Below are 16,541 nucleotides of genomic sequence, written 5' to 3'. Positions count from 1 at the left end.
TATATAAAGGCAGCCAAATGGTCAGCCTGACCCTGCCAAGGGGTTCAGAATTTCCATCTGAGACCCAAGGACAGCAGGATGTTTCCACAACTCTGAAGGTCTGTCATTTTTAAAACTAACCAAAATTGTCCCATAGAGCTAGTACAAAGTTAGATTCTCAGTGCATGTGAACTGGCAGCAGAGCCACATGAACTGCTGGGGAGTTGTAAAAGATACTTTAGAATGGCCACATAAATCACCTGCTCTTCCCCTGACTCACAGCTGTAGCTGATTTTCTGTCTTGGGGTACAGGACTGAATCCTGCAGCCTTGTCCAGCTGACTAGCCTTACCATCAGTAAGTTGGAGGTATTTTTTACATGTTGCTTTCTCATTTCCTCTAACTTTTTGTACCTTAATTCAGTGAACTTTGTCTACAACCACCAGGTGGGAACTAAAAACCCTACAATTGTTTGTTACATGGGGAAATGTATTAAGCTCATTTACATCCTCCAATTCCCACTTTTCCCTTTCCCATCTTACCTCAGGCCCTGGTCCACTCTTCTTTCTTCTCTGCAGCTCCTGAGAAATGAGAGGAAGCTTCCTGATGTTTTGTATAGGCAGCTGAGACCCACTTTTGTGCTTCTACAGGGCTGCAGAGGATGACTCCTTGCGGGAGGAGGCTCCTCAGAGATCCTATTTGCAGGAAAGTCCCAAATGTAACCTGACATTATGGGTCTTGTTGGTGCCTGAGTATGTCAGTGAGAAAGGGATAAGAAAAACTGGAATGGCCAAGCACCTAGTTCTTAAAGCCTTCTCAGAGTGGACAAGGGCAGGAGGAAGTGTGTGGTGGAGTGGGAGTAGATGGGAGCATCATCAAACTGATGATGAGGATAGAGGCAACTAGGGGGAATGATGAGTGTGTGGCCAAGGAAGAAATGAAGGCTAAAGGATGGGGTGGAAAGGGAGCAATGGCAGAGGGTGAACCAGAGCAAGGAATTGATAGGGTGGGAGAAATAAAATGTGGGTGTGAAAGAGAGGCTTAGGGGGAAGGAGAGATAGAATCATAGAAAATTAGGACTGGAAAGTTAGCTAGTCCAAAGCAGGACCGTCCCCAGCTAGATCATCCCAGCCAAAGATCTGTCTAGCTGGGTTTTGAAAACCTCCAAGGATGGAGATTCCACCACCAATCTGCATAACCTGTTCCAATGTTTTAATACCCTCCTAGTGAGAAAATTCTTTTTAATATCTAACCTAAACTTCCCTTGCTGCAACTTGAAACCATTGCTCGTTCTTCTGTAATTTGCCAGCGCTGAGAACAGTCTAGCCCCATCCTCTTTTGAACCCCACTTCAGGTAGTTGAAGGCTGCTACTAAATCCACCCTCAGTTTTCTCTTCTCTATACTAAATAAGCCCAGTTCCCTTAGCCTTTCCTCAGAAGTCATGTGCCCAGCCATCTAACCATTTTTGTCACCCTCCGCTGAACTCGCTCTAATTTGTCCACCTCCTTGCTATAGTGAGGGACCCAAAACTGAACACAGTATTCCAGATGTGGCCTCATCACTGCTGAACAGAGGGGAATAATTACTTCCCTTGACCTACTGGCAACACACCTACCAATGCAGCCCAGTATGCCATTAGCCTTCTTGGCAACAAGGCACACTGCTGGCTCCTATTCAGCTTATTGTCCACTGTAACCCCCAGGTCCTTTTCTGCAGAGCTGCTTCCCAGCCAGACAGCTCCCAGCCTGTACTGGTGCATGGGATTTTTCCGTCCTAACTGCAGGACTTTGCACTTGTGCTTGTTGAACCCCATGAGATTCCTTTTGGCCCAATCCTCCAATTTGTCTAGGCCACTCTGAATCCTAGCCGCACCCTCTAGGGTATCTACTACTCCCCCCAGCTTGGTGTCATCTGCAAACTTGCTGAGGGTGCACTCTATGCCATCTTCCAGGTTGTTAATGAAGACATTGAACAAAACCGGCCCCGGGACTGACCACTGGGGCACTCTACTTTATACCAGCTGCCAACTAGACATGAATGTAAGATCTGCTGACTAGATGTAAGAACTAATCCAGCTCCTCCTATAAACAGCAGCAAAGCTCCCCAGGGATTGGGATGAGTGTTGGATCAAGCTGCGAAAGGGCATGGAAGGTAAAGGAAAGGAGCCCATAGCAAAGACAAGTTCTTTGTAGCACTGACCATTATTTTGCTCCATGTCTATATAGGACCCAGGACAGCAGGACCCTGACTTGGACTCTGTGATAATATGAGTAAATAATAATACAACCCACATTGTAGGTACAAAAAAGAGAGCAAAGGGGTAGGTTGGAGGGAGAGGGAAGGGAAGACAACTATTATTACACACTAGAAGAGGAGGACAACAGCCCCTAAAAAAGAGGGAGGGGGAATGGTGCAGAAGGTCCAGGGGAAGGGAGGAAGGAATAAAGGAGGAGGATAAGGAATGGAGGAGGGATATCTAGAGCATAAGAAAGGATAAGGGTATACAGAACTGAAGGCATAAAAAATCCACTCAAAGATAAGTCTACTGTGCCCAGGGGAAAGGGCCCCTTGGGCTCAGTGCTCTTGCCCTTTGTGACAATAGCATACAGCATTGACCACTGATTTTGGACTCTAGGGACAAAGTTCCAATTGACTTCAATAGGTCCAGGTTTTTGCCCCATGAGTCTGGTTTTCCAAAGTGCACTGAAATCAGCAGGAGCTGGAAGAGCCTGGAACCTACGAAAATTAGCCACCCAGTTAGAGACAGGGCACCAAAATACAAAAGACTCCTAGATCTGGCACCACCTTTGCACATCTTGTCTTATGGAGTTTTGCCCCTGCGTTGGATATTGGAAGGATTTGGCCCAGAGTGAAGGTTGATGAAGGTAGCAACAAGCCTATGGGAAGCGGTGCTGGGCCTGCCACTCCCCGTCTTGACAGACATAGGCAGGTGAGGGAGGCTGGGTGAAAGGGTAGTTTCCTTCCCACCTCCTTTTCTCTATTTCTGTCACGGGAGTCACAGGTGGGAGGAGGGAGAGCCTTATACGGAAGTCAAGTCTGGGCAGCTCAGCCTGTGTGAAACCTCAGAAACAGAGAGCAGGGGGAAACAAAACAGGTTTGGTCAGAGCACAGAAGATACCATCAGTTTCTCCTTCCTACTTCCTCAGCCAGAAGACCTGCCCCAGACCCAACTCCTGTCAGCAGATCTTGGTAGAGAGACGGAGAGATTCTTCTCTTCACCAATTCACCATGAAGGTAAGAAAAAGAAACCACTTAGCAACTCAACTAACTTGCATTCAGTCTCTCTGGACTGTACATGCCTTTGAAACACGGCACCTTTTAAAATCTCATCCTTTTCACATTTGCGCTCCAAGCCCTTCTAAACCGCAACAATCAGCTTTTAGTACACTCAGCAAATCTAGTGCCTCATGTCAGTGAATGACCTGTTTCCCCATATGAAACTGACTAAGCAAAGTCACTCTGTCATGTTGGTTTCACGGTTCCCCACGGCGCCTGCAAGTTGCACAAGTTGCACTGATTAGGTTTGGTTATACAGTTCATTTATGTTTAGCTGCTGTCAGCTTTAGATTATTGGTGAGCAAATGTGAGGAAAAACGTGGGGAGAGAAAGAAACGTATTCCACTGAGAAAGTTACATTTGCTTGAGTTAAAGGAGAGTTTAACCAGGAGCCAGAACCTCAGCTTGTAAAAATCAGTATGGTTCTTATGTCTAGTATAAATCAGGTAGTACACTGATTTGTAGTAGCAGGAAGCATGGCCCTCCATGCATTACAAAGTCCAGTGAAACATCATATTTGCTTAATTAACTGCTTGCTTAACTTAGTATTTGCTTCACAAAAAAGTAAAGTTACATGCCCTGCTAAATTGGAAAATAAAAGGCATTTTTTTAAATCCCAAAAGACTCTTGTAGTCTCCTAGGGAGACCAGAACATTTGGCAAACATTCAATCATAGAATCATAAAAAATGAGGGTTGGAAGGGACCTCAGGAGGTCCTCTAGTTCAACCGCTGCTCAAAGCAGGACCATCTCCAACTAAATCATCCTAGCCAAAGCTTTGTCTACCTGGGTTTTGAAAATCATACCATGTACCAATGCAATTGAAGTTTCCTAAGAGTTTCAAATGTCTCTAGGCCAGGGTCAAGGTGCAGAGTTATAGGGCATTTGTACATGACACTTTAAAGCAGGTTAAGCACCCTTTTGTACAGCATTAATTACACTGTTTGCACATTTGGCAGTGTATTGCGCGTTAATTGCGCTGCTGTTTGCATATTTCGTGGCCTAATGAGCCTTAAGTGACTTTGGGATGCAGCAAATGACTTTGGGATGCAAGAAACTAAAACACCTCTGAGGTGTTTTAGTTTCCTACCTTACAGCTGTAGAGGGAAGCACCAAGCCCCGTGCAGCTCAGGGGCTGTGCAGGCAACCCCTGCAGTCAGCCTGGCAGCAGCCCGGGAAGGCAGGCTCCACTGAAGGGGGCGGGGAAAAAAATGGCGAGCCTGATCTTTTTGGGTTTTTTCCCCTGGAGCCTTCCTGCCTGCCTGAGCTATGTCGGGGCCCGGTGCTTCCCTTTGAGGCTGCGGCACCCCCCGGGACTGCCCGAGTTGGGTGCCTACAGGCAGGTGCCACCTGGGGGCCACTGCCACTGCTTCAGAGGGAAGTACCAGCCCCCAGCGTCCCCCCCGCAGCTCAGGGACAGCTCAGCCTACCAGCCCCTCGCTCTCCCCTCCCCACCACCGGAGAGGCAGGTAAGGATCGGGTGTGTATACGATGAGGGGGTTTAATTCTCCCTAAGCTGAAGCAGTTTTTTTTTTAAAACACCACTTCAGTTTAGGGAGAATTAAACCCCCGTATCATGTACAAATGCCCATAGGATATTTGCTACAAATGATTTTGGAAGACCAGTAACTTAATTTTGTTACTCAACCGCACAGGGATAAGTTTGGATGCCCAGGGCACAGGAACAGCAGCGATTTCTGGATGCTGCTGTGATTTTTTTTGTTTCTTGTTTTTTTGCCTGGTTGCTGCCATAGTTGCGATAATGATCTCACAGCTGCTAGTGGTAGCTACTCCCCCCCACAACTAGCCAGTGCTGGGGGCGATTGCCACATTCAGCTCACCCTAGTTATACTATTGTTGTTACTGTTAAGGCAGGTGCCACCCCAAGACAGCTGCTAATGGACATAAACTAAAAAAGGTACCTGCTCCTGAATTCTTTACTCCATGAGTAGCCCTTTATCACATGAGCAGTTGCAGGGCTCTAGCCACATGAGCTCTGTAGCATTTAGTATGCTGATGGAGCCTACTAGTGACCATAGGTCCAGCACATAGAAAAGCAGGCTATGATCTCTTCTTGTTGAGGGCTCATCCTTAGTGGAGACTGATGTTTCAGAACACTGTACTTCAGGCCAGTGCAGATTAAAATGGGGCTGGGGAGCAGTGAAGTGGGGCAGGGGACTGGGGATTAGCTATTTCTTTACCTTTTGTCCTCTAGGAAGCTGATTAGCTGCTCTCCCAACACAGGGAAGGGAAGAGATACAACAGCTCCTTCCTCCATACTTAGTGAATTCAGAGTTGTTGCTAAAGTTGCTTGAATTCAAGCACATTGCCAGCACACCTGACCAATTCCATAATCCTTCTCTGGCTACCTCCTGTTGTCTCCACCCCATGACACAGCCATAGGCTACCTTAAATTATTCTCTGAAAATTTCTCATGTAAAGAGAATGCCTGCAAAGAGTACATAATAATTCTTATGCCCTCCTGCTCCTGGATGTGGTTCCCTGGTATGTAAGAGGTACATCTACATGTTCATTAATGCATGGTGGTTACTGTGCATTAAATTTAGTATTTGTATAATCAAATACTAAATAATGTGCAGTAAGCTTTTTAGTGATGGTACTGTGCAGTAGCCAAATAATACTGTGCAGTAGCATATCAGTACTGTTTGTGCTGTGACTTGCGTAGATGTGCCCAGGGTGTATCAGGGCATCCCCACATCCTAGCAATTGATGACTCCTCAAGTGACCTGTTTAGACAGCTGGAATAAGTTACAGCAGTTCAAGAACTGCTCTGATGCATGTTGGTGATTGAGACTGGTTCATTAACAGCTGCAATATCCAATGCCTTAAAGCAATCTTTTCATTTGCCTTGGCCATGAGTTAAGCCTAGCTAGACTGACTTGTAGATCTGGCCCACAGTAGCTTCACACTGCCGCATACTAGAGCTGGTGAAATAAAATGCTCAAATAATAGTTTATATGATGATTTTCTCCCCCACTACTGATGGTTGAATAAATGATTTGTGAATCTTATTTTCCTCACTAACCAGCCATCTCAAGAGAGGTTCAGATACAGAATTTGTCAATTGTTTTCAGCAATCTCTGAATAATTTATTCGTGAATACACTTTTTTCATTATTCCACCACTGCTGCTGTACATAAAGTTTTCTATAATGCCTACTGAATATGCAAATATGCTATGCAACCAACTTACTGACGACGTGGAATGAGAGTTAAACAGATACTGTCAAGCCACTGAGGTTTCACAAAATGTCTTTTACCTTGAATGTTATATACTAGCATAGGGTATGTTCCAATCATTCTACTAGAGACTGGGATTTAGTTTTGGTGCTTGATTGGTATTTTTAAATATAATGACTCTTTCTTCGCATTATTATTACTTATTATTGTTGTAGCACATTCTGAAGTCCTCTTCAGGGACTAGGATTTCATTGCATTAGACCAATGATTTTCAGCCTTTTTAGATTCAATGATCCCTGCCCCATATCTTTTCAGAACTCAGGAACACTTCAGATGAGAACCACTGTTGTACTGCCTCCCCTTACCTCTGTGGTTCTCAATTGGGGTGCTGCTGCTGCTACTGCAGTAAGGTAGAACTGCCCCACACACCTTTCATGGAGCCAGATTTGGAGGCAGCTGCAGCAGAAGTAGGCACTTCTGCCCCAGCCCTTCCTGGATCTAGCCTCATATTCTCCTCCAAGAAAGAAAGGCACTCAGGATAGCTCCACCTGGGTGCAGTGGTGGTGGTGGAGCAGCAGAAGAATGCACAGATAAATCTCCAGGCTGCAGCACTATTGCCACTGCTTCCAGGTAAAATGATGTGGCATGGCTCTTTTTCCTGGAGAAGCACACAGGGACAGAGTGGGAAGGGCTGTGGCAGGAGCAGGTGCTCCTGCCTGCAGTAGGTTGAGAAACTCTGTGTTGGACACCAGGCAAATACAGGGGGAAATGACAGTTCTTCCTCCCAGAACTTCACATTATAAGCATATAAACAGGTTTGTGTAGACCCTACATAGAAGGACCTATGATGTGCCTTGTGAATGTGCAGTTGTGTTTAAAAGGGTGCTGTATACTCATTTACTCCCGCTCCCTGTAGGCACTGGATTTACAACCCATTTCTGATACCTTGCTCCAGGCGAGCACAGCCTTTAGATCAACTACAACTCCTCTGGTTGATAATAGGTGAATTTTATTGATACACAGTAATAGGAAATAAGAGTAATGCAGGCAAAGCAAGCAAGATGACTACAAAATACATTACCCGAATTCCCCAGTACCCAGAATATACACATGGCGAGTGGTGCATTCGGCCGGTATGTAAATGCCACCTTGAGGTTCTTTGCTTGAATGGCTGATGTCAGCAACCTTGGAGGTCGGGGACTAATGCCCACTTGTTGTTCTGAAAACTGCTTTTGTAGTCTTTTCTCCTCTGATGACTTTTCATTTCCGGATACCATTGATTGATTTCCATGTGGCTATGCTGTCCACATTCTGTTTTGTCAGCCAAAATCCTATCTTCATAAACCCATCATATGCACACACCTTCATTTGGTCATTTCATTCCAAAACGGAAATTCCAAGGGTTTTTGTAAGTGGGTACTATAGCCCTAGAGCCAGGCCTATCTCTATTATGGAAATAAAGTTTGGATGTTTTTAATTACCCAGGATGTGTATGTCTGTTGGCCTCAGACACCCTGTCCGGTTCCAAGCTATGAAAGTATGTGACAAACAGGCTTTTAGAAATCAATTAACCCTTGTCATTCCCCTAGACCATTGTTTTAATGCAATATCTACTTTATCTACAAGCCAATTCCTAAAAGCAATCCTCTAAATATGATTGACTAGCCATCACTCCTCTGGTTCTTTCTCCAGGGCAGTTGAGATCTGCCCAGTAAAGCAGTCTCGATTGGAGGCCTGAGCTTCCTTGTAGGGGGAAGGGCTATTTAGTAGGTATGTATCCCCTCATGTAGTGCAGAATGGATCTCCATGTCAAAACTGCTGTACAGAAGTATGCAGGGGATATACATTAAATAGAAAAGGATGTGGATAAACTGGGGCAGGGGCAGGGGCAGGGGCTAGGTTGAAAGGTGTGCTCTAGTGAAGTTTGCCTTATTCTTCCCACTGTAGAGAAATCATTCTAGAGACTGTGTGGGCAACACAAGCCATTATGGCTGGGGCAGCCCCTGTATAATGGATCTGCATTGCAGGGCAAGAGTCCCTTCCCTATCCCTCCGCACCCAGTGCAACTACCATATTTTCTTGTATACAACACACAAGTTTTCCCCAAAAACCAGCTGCTAGAAATTGGAGTGTGTATTATATGATAGAAATATAGTAAAAGCAGTTTTTGGCACTTACTGGGTAAAACCAAAGTAAAATCTGCAGGGAGCAAAACAAGAGCAGGCCTGGCTCCCTAGCAGCTGCTACTCAGTCACTTGCTATAAGGAAAGACCTTTTTTTCTTCACAATGCCTTTCAAAAACAAGGTGCATATTTTATTCCATGCCATGTTGTATGCAAGAAAATACAGTATTCTGCCTGGGTAAAGGGGGTGGATTTAGCCCCACTGAACACATAAACTTTATCAGGTTTGCTGCTAAGTCCTTCTAGACAGACAGATTTTAGGGGGAAGCATTTAGGATCCCCAGGGCATTTCCCCCCACTCTCAGAGAGGAAAGGCCCCAAACTAGTCAGGGGCAAATGTAAATGACCAAGAGGTGATCACTGCAGTCTTTCCCTTAATGTAAGGATATGTTATGGGCCATGGGGCACCACCTTCTCAGTCACACGCCACAAATAGTTAGGATGGTGCTAATAATAGCCAAAGTTGCAGGGGGAGATCAGGATGGCTCCCTGCAGTGATGTTCTGATACCCCAGGAGGGTGCCAAAGAGAGAAAGCATGCCAGAAAGAAGGTGGAGCAAAAGGTAACTACCCAGGAAATTCCTGAGTGAAGAAAGCAAGGCAAATCCTAAATTACCTTTTCCTCTAAAGACTTCCAGTTATCACTGATATTGTGGTAGCAACAAGAGGATATAAGTGTGGACTTGCCACCTGTGTTTGAACCACCATGGGTGCATCTACACATGATGCTATGTTGCCATAGCAATGTGCTATGGCGCCATAGCATCTGCGGGCAAAAACTGTGACACTGACACTACGTCGCCATAATAACGCAATCCCTCGGTATAGCATGTTGCTATGGTGACACAGTGGTTAAAAATAACTGCGCTGCCAGCATGGCACAGGCTGCTTCCAAAAGGAAGTATTAAATGATGATGAAGTAACAAAGACACCATAGGGGCACATGTAGACGCACCCCATATCACCTAACCCTGCTAAAAGAACATGGTAGCTCACATACCAGTGCTTGCCTATGCTGAAGTTCCTATCTCTGCTACCACTTGTGCATCTGAAATGCTGGTATCTGTATAGAGAGTCTTAGCAAATTAAGGAGAGAGCAGAAGGAGCGGTGAGGGGACCAGGGAGATAGCAAGATCCTCCCCATTATTAGGGCATTCCTAAGTTGGTGTAAAGCCAATCAAATAGCTCCTACACCATTCCTCAGCCTGTGTCTGGTACAGGACTCATAGCTGAAGAAAAGGGACTGCTGCTTCTCTGTGCCTTAACCATACTTTGCTTCATAATAGCCACAGGACAGCCATTAGGCTGGTTATAACTTGCACCAGGGAAACCATACTGATGGAGAGCGGCCATTGGATCAGAGAGGCAAAAGACAGCTATCAACCACTGCTGCACTCCTCGCCCCCTCTATGTCCCCAGTCTGACATATCCCCTCCTCAGCTGTGATGAGCGCTTTGCCCTCACAGATTAGACTCATGTCCAGTGTTTCAAGTAGCTAAACCTGAGATGCTGGCAATTCTTGAGCTGTTCTCAGCTCTGCCACTCACTCACACCATGCGGCCTAATGGAAGGGTGTAGGGGCAATTTCAGAGCTGCAAGAGCTCCCTCCTAGTCCTAAAGAAAGGCACAAGAAAGTCAGAGCTCTGAAGCCAGTAAACACCAGGGCATTGTTACATTAAATTTGGTGGCACAGATAGGCCCAGAGAGTCAAAGGCATTAATGTGACCCTGTCACTACACCCCACTAAACTGTAAACTGGGTTCAAGGTTTCGTGTCAGAGAGATCTCAGTTGTCCCAGTCCCCTGGCAGCAACCACTGTTAAACCTTTTTAACTTTTTTTTGAAAGATAAATAAAAGAGGAAGAAAGGCAAAGACAGAAAATACAGATTCTGCCTTTGATGTTGACTCTTACTTGCACCCTCACTTAGGGAAAAACACATGGATACAACCATGGATACAGCCATATTAAAGAGGCCATCCTTAATGAACTGGCCGACGCCAACATCTTAAGGGATAGCCAGCACGGGTTTGTTGCGGGTAGGCCTTGCTTGACCAATCTCATTTCCTTCTACGACCAGGTGGCCTATCACCTGGACAAGGGAGAAGAGATTGATGTCATATATCTTGACTTCAAAAAAGCCTTCGATCTGGTTTCCCATGATCGCCTCTTGGAGAAACTGGCCAATTGTCGCCTTGGGTCCTCCACGATCCACTGGCTGGAAAATTGGCTCCGTGGTCGGACCCAGAGGGTAGTAATTGATGGAAGTCACTCATCGTGGTGTCCTGTGACCAGTGGGGTCCCCCACGGCTCTGTCCTTGGACCCATACTGTTCAACATCTTCATTAATGATGTGGACAATGGAGTCAGAAGCGGACTGGCCAAGTTCGCCAATGACACCAAACTTTGGGGCAAAGCATCCACACCAGAAGACAGGCGGGTGATCCAGGCTGACCTGGACAGGCTCAGCAAGTGGGCGGACGAGAATCTGATTGTGTTCAATGCCGATAAATGCAAGGTTCTCCACCTTGGGAAGAAAAACCCGCAGCATCCTTATAGGCTTGGCAGTGCTATGTTGGCTAGCACTATGCAAGAAAGAGACTTGGGGGTCATCATTGACCACAAGGTGAACATGAGCCTGCAGTGCGATGCTGCAGCTAGTAAAGCGACCAAAACGCTGGCTTGCATCCATAGATGCTTCTCAAGCAAATCCCGGGACGTCATTCTCCCCTTGTACTCGGCCTTAGTGAGGCCGCAGCTGGAGTACTGCATCCAGTTTTGGGCTCCACAATTCAAAAAGGATGTGGAGAAGCTTGAGAGAGTCCAGAGAAGAGCCACGCGCACGATCAGAGGTCAGGGAAGCAGACCCTACGATGACAGGCTGAGAGCCCTGGGGCTCTTTAGCCTGGAAAAGCGCAGGCTCAGGCGTGATCTGATGGCCACCTATAAGTTTATCAGGGGTGACCACCAGTATCTGGGGGAACGTTTGTTCACCAGAGCGCCCCAAGGGATGACAACTAGGTCGAATGGTGATAAACTACTACAAGACCATTTCAGGCTGGACATAAGGAAGAATTTCTTTACTGTCCGAGCCCCCAAGGTCTGGAATAGCCTGCCTCCAGAGGTGGTTCAAGCACCTACTTTGAACACCTTCAAGAGCAAACTGGATGCTTATCTTGCTGGGATCCTGTGACCCCAGCTGACTTCCTGCCCTATGGGCAGGGGGCTGGACTCGATGATCTTTCGAGGTCCTTTCCAGCCCTAATGTCTATGAAATCTATGAAATATCAACCACTATGAGACTTGGTCCATTTGTACCAATGTTGGACAGTTTAAGGCATTAGGTTTAACTGCCTCCCTGCTCACAGCTCACAGCAGTGTGGCAAAAGATGGAGCCTTGGCTGGCTAAGCCAGATTGTTACTAAACCCAAAGAAGAAAGACATATTGGAAACAGAAGAAATAAAGTAGAGAAGGAAAAGGATACCCCAGGGAGGGGGTGAAAGCCGAAACTCATGTTTCATGTTCCAGATGCTGTTCAGAATTTAGGAAAAGGTACTGGAGATGGTGATGTCATGTGGTTTGGTCTGGTTCAGGACATCTTTCAGGATCAAGCTGGTGAGGACCCAGTGGTGTCATGGCAGATCCCAAGGTACTAGGAGATGGGAGGGTGGGTGGCAGCTATGACACTTATTTCACTCTTTTAAGTCCTTCCATCTTCTTCCTATCTTAACTGGAACGATGCTTTCTTCTGGCTGGCTCACCAAACTGAAGAAATTGAAGGGGAAATAAGTTGAATAATTCCTTTATTGAAGGAATTAGGCCTAATTTCTGGCACACTTATTTAATTCTTTGATTCCCTGTGGCTCATATGCTCTGAACACAATCCCAGAGTTGTGTTGATAGACCTTTCTGTTTGGACTAAATCAGTCTTCCTATCTTTAACCTTAAACAATTGTAGAAACACTTTTATGTAACAAGCTGGTTTGAATGTTTTGGGTTTTTCCTCTTGAATGTCTTAAAGAGTCCAGACTGCTGCAGATCATCAGAGAATCAGCTGTGTTCCAGATCTCAGTTACAGGAGCTGCCAACATGGATTTGGTGGACAGACAAGTTCCTTTGGCTTCAGTCCTGTGGGCTGAGCAGGAATTGTGTAACCCAGTGATGAGGTAAAACTACAGATCTCAATCACTAACGAAGGGCTAGCAAGTTAGAGGGCTTTAACAAGTGTGGCGTGTTTGTCCGCAGCAGCCTGGGTGGCCGGCTTGAAAGGGGCTCTGGATGATTGGTGGGGCATTCCCACCAATCAGGTAATTGCTGGGGAGAGGCTTCCCCTGCCCCTAACTTGGGCAAGGCAAAGAGCACGGACCTGGGTGAGGACTACACCCCCTCTCCCTGACTGGTCCACTTGCAATCCAGGGGCAGACCCTCCGGAGGGAATAAAAGAACAGTGTGCCTGGCACATGGGTGTCTGCATCGAGGGACAGTGAAGAGGGTGGGTGAAGAAGAGCTGGCAGAGCTGGTCAATGAGGTGGAGCTCTTGCCCTGAAGAGGCCAAAGAACCCCCTTTGCTGGATGGGAAGCGGCAGGTGGCCGTATTCGCCAGTCCCACAATGAGGGAGTGCGGCGAGCAGTGCACGAACAGTGCACGCCAGGTCCAGGAGCGGACCAAGACCCTGGGAGCTGCTTGAGGTGGCTCAGGTCTCCAAACCCTGACACCAGGCCAGGAACTTGGTGCACGGATAGTGCATGCTGGGTCTGGGAGTGGACTGAGATCCTGACAGCTGCTCGAGGCAGCTCGGGTCTCTAACCCCTGTGGCACGAGGCCAGGTAGCAGTGCACAGGCTGGTGCACAGTGGGTTTGAGAAGGAACAGGCCCTGGGAATTGCTTGAGGCAGCTCGGGTTCTCCAACCTCTGGCACGAGGCCAGGCTGTTGGCATGCAGGCAGCACATGGAGGGTCTGGGAGCGGTCCGAGACCCCAGCGCTGCACAAGGTGGCTCAGGTCTCCAACACCTGGCATAAGGGAGAGCCACCGGTACAAGGAATGATGCACAGGGCCCCAAGCAGGCTACCAGGGGGGTAGCTGGGGGCAGCTGTGAGCCCCTGCTGAGCCAGAAGGCATCATGATTGGGGAGATGGGGACGGCCTCATCCGGCTTTGGAGTCATGAGTGCCAGGAAAGGGGATTTCCCACAGTGGAGGGGGGAATCGCCCATCAGTGAGCCTAACCTCAGGTGGAGAAGCCTGAAGGGGAGGCACCCCTGGGTTTGGAGGTTTCCCTTGTGGACTATACCAGTTGTGTGGTCGAGGGCACTGGGGATCTTTCCCCCTCTGGAGTGCTGCCATGGCTTCAGAGGCAGCCCAGGTTGTACTTTGTGTCTTTCAAGGTTTAAGCTTATCTCTGATATTCTTGCACCTCATATTTTGTAAGTTAGTGCCTTATATTTGGTGTATTTGTGTCTTTTGTTGGTGAGCTCACATTTTATAGAGTTTAAGGTTGTATCATCTTTATCTGAGACCTTGGTTTTGATCTTTTTACAATATTTACCTGAATCCTGAGGGGGGTGTGTAGGATTGTATATATACATTACATATAGTTTCCAGGTCCTGTATACATATGTATGTTCCACTTTTAACTCTTATTTATTATTAAATAAATTTGTACATAGAGTGTCCAAGTCTACTCTATAGGGGTAGGAGGGAAACTGTACGCAGCAGCAGTTTCACCCCACAGTGCCCCTGCTCTGCTAACTTTTCCCTTTGATTGGAGAGGAGAGTACACAACTAGGTACTACCCAGGCTACACAAGGAAAGTATCATGTGGACCAAGGAAGGAACTTACACGCTTGTATGCTGGAGCTGCCTTTGCACTGAACCAAGCGTCAGGGGATCAATTTTAAATGGTTCTTAAATCACAGGTCCTATTTCCCATAATTGTAATCTTAGTTACTTTTACATACATTTCAACTGTGAGCCACAATATCCAGGAGGCAAATTTGTGGATCCATACTTGCTTTGAGAACATATGTACAAATCTGAGTTGCTCAAACCAGCACCAAACCACTGAATCTGAGCCCAGCTAAGTCAATGCATGTGTCACGAGCCATTGCTGTTTAAAGACTGCTCTCAGTAACAGGAAGGAACTGTCTCTGATGTTCTCCACTGCTGAGTTTGCGGTCATTGGACCAAACCTTCCCTTCTGAGTGGCTTCATCTGCTCTCGTAATCTGTGTTTCTGGCTGCTCTTACATTTCCTCAGCAAATTGGATAGTGGGACAAATGTAACATAAACAAGAGATGTAATGTACACCCATTCTTGGTGTAAGTCAGCACAGTTTAGCTCCGTTAAAGTCAATAGAATTTCACTTGCTTACACCAAATCTGGATTTGACCCACAGTTGCACTTCTGAAGCAAGAACAATTCACGTGCCCGGGGAACAGTTTTTTCCTTTAACTTTTGTAATTACACCAAAGCCAGTTGAATCAGTGCCAGCAGGTAGACTCCAAAGCAGCACATTTAATTGCAGGGCCCCTCAGAAAGGGTCTGAATGATCATTTCAAATGGAGACAAGAGTGAACCAAACTCTACAACTGCTAACTTTCTGCGGCGGTTCTGAATCCAGAGCCAAATTTCACAAATTACTCTTAACTTTAAAATTGATTGAACAAAGCCCCTGAATCTGAACCTTCCTGAACTTCATAGTGCTTGAAATTCGGATTTTCTCAATGGGACCTCTTGTATGAAGCAGTCATTGGAAATAGGTCTATCAGACAGTGATCTGTTGTAATGGTCAGCTATGGAGGGAGTGTGCAGTAAAGAACATCTGTACCACAGATTTGTAATAGCCTGACTACCCACTGCATGCTTAACACGCAGCCAGAGGTGATCCCATTCCATCCTGCTCAAGCCCCTCTTTTGTGGCACATGATTATCTTAACCATAAGATTAAGTTACAAAAAGCAGCAAGCAGAAGGGAGACCTGCCAATCTTTTATATTAACTGTTTTTCAGGGACTTGAATAGGGTGGAATCAAATCACACCCAGCACCTAGAAGCCATTTAGACATCTCATTCATTGCCAATAGTATACCAAAGCGTGGGTAAGTGGAGCACAAACCAGAGGGTCTTTCAAAGGAGGTGGGGGCACCAAGATGGAGCTAGGGAGGTGCCTCACCCTCCCATCCCCATTTCCCACCCTGCCCTGCACACTGCACCTTTCCTGAAGTGGTCTGGCCCTGGCAGTGAGGAGGACAGTGCAGTAGCAGCAGCACACTGTGGTTCATCCAGAGGGCACAGGGCGGGGTGAGCTGCAGCTGTGGGCTGGGACCAGGGGTCGCATCGGGCTGGGCTGGGCTGGGCTGGGCTGGGCCGGGCTCGGGGTGGGCAGCAACAATGCTGGGAGAGGGGCTACAAGGGGGGCTGCAGCCACCCCAAATTTTGCCATAGCCTCCTCCGGTAGCCCCACTCCCAGCACCACCACTGCCCACCCCAAGCAAGGGTCCCTCTAAGGTGCACACGTGCATGGCTGCGTACAACTAAAAGTCTGGCCATGCACAGCCTTTTCAAGGCTGCACACTGGGAGAGGAGCTGAAGGTAAGCTCCAAGGGGAGGTGGGGGCGGTGTCTCCTCGCTCTCCAAGGTGATGCGGGGCAGCGGAGCAGTGTCCCGGACTTGGCAGAGCCTCACTCAGGGCAGGCGGCAGCTCCTCCCCAAGGTGTGGCAAGGCAGGGATGAAGGCTGGGGCGTGGGGCTGGCGGGGGCTCTGCCAGCTCTGGGGAACTTCTCCACTCCCTGGCCCTGGTGCCATAGGGGAAGCAGGGGAGCAGAGAAGTTCCCCGGAACCGGCGGAGCCCACACCAGCCCCCGGCTCCCGCCTCTGGCCCCCCGC

General features: G+C 47.4%; 1 protein-coding gene across 2 annotated transcripts in view; it reads left to right on the top strand.

The window, feature by feature from the left end:
* Positions 1–3,063: 3,063 nt before the first annotated feature.
* ANO9 (anoctamin 9) overlaps positions 3,064–16,541 on the top strand; it is a 60,425-nt gene continuing 46,947 nt past the window's right edge. For both annotated transcript variants that reach the window (XM_025198594.1, XM_006019208.3), the window contains exon 1: positions 3,064–3,234. In XM_025198594.1, coding sequence (XP_025054379.1) covers positions 3,229–3,234 — 6 coding nt within the window. In that variant the 5' untranslated portion in view covers positions 3,064–3,228. The remainder of the gene's footprint in view (positions 3,235–16,541) is intronic.

The sequence above is a fragment of the Alligator sinensis genome, unplaced genomic scaffold (assembly GCF_000455745.1).
Source record: "Alligator sinensis unplaced genomic scaffold, ASM45574v1 scaffold907_1, whole genome shotgun sequence".
NCBI classification, from domain to species: Eukaryota; Metazoa; Chordata; order Crocodylia; family Alligatoridae; genus Alligator; species Alligator sinensis.
Note: the sequence above shows the minus strand (reverse complement) of the source record. Positions and strands in the feature narration are given on the sequence as shown.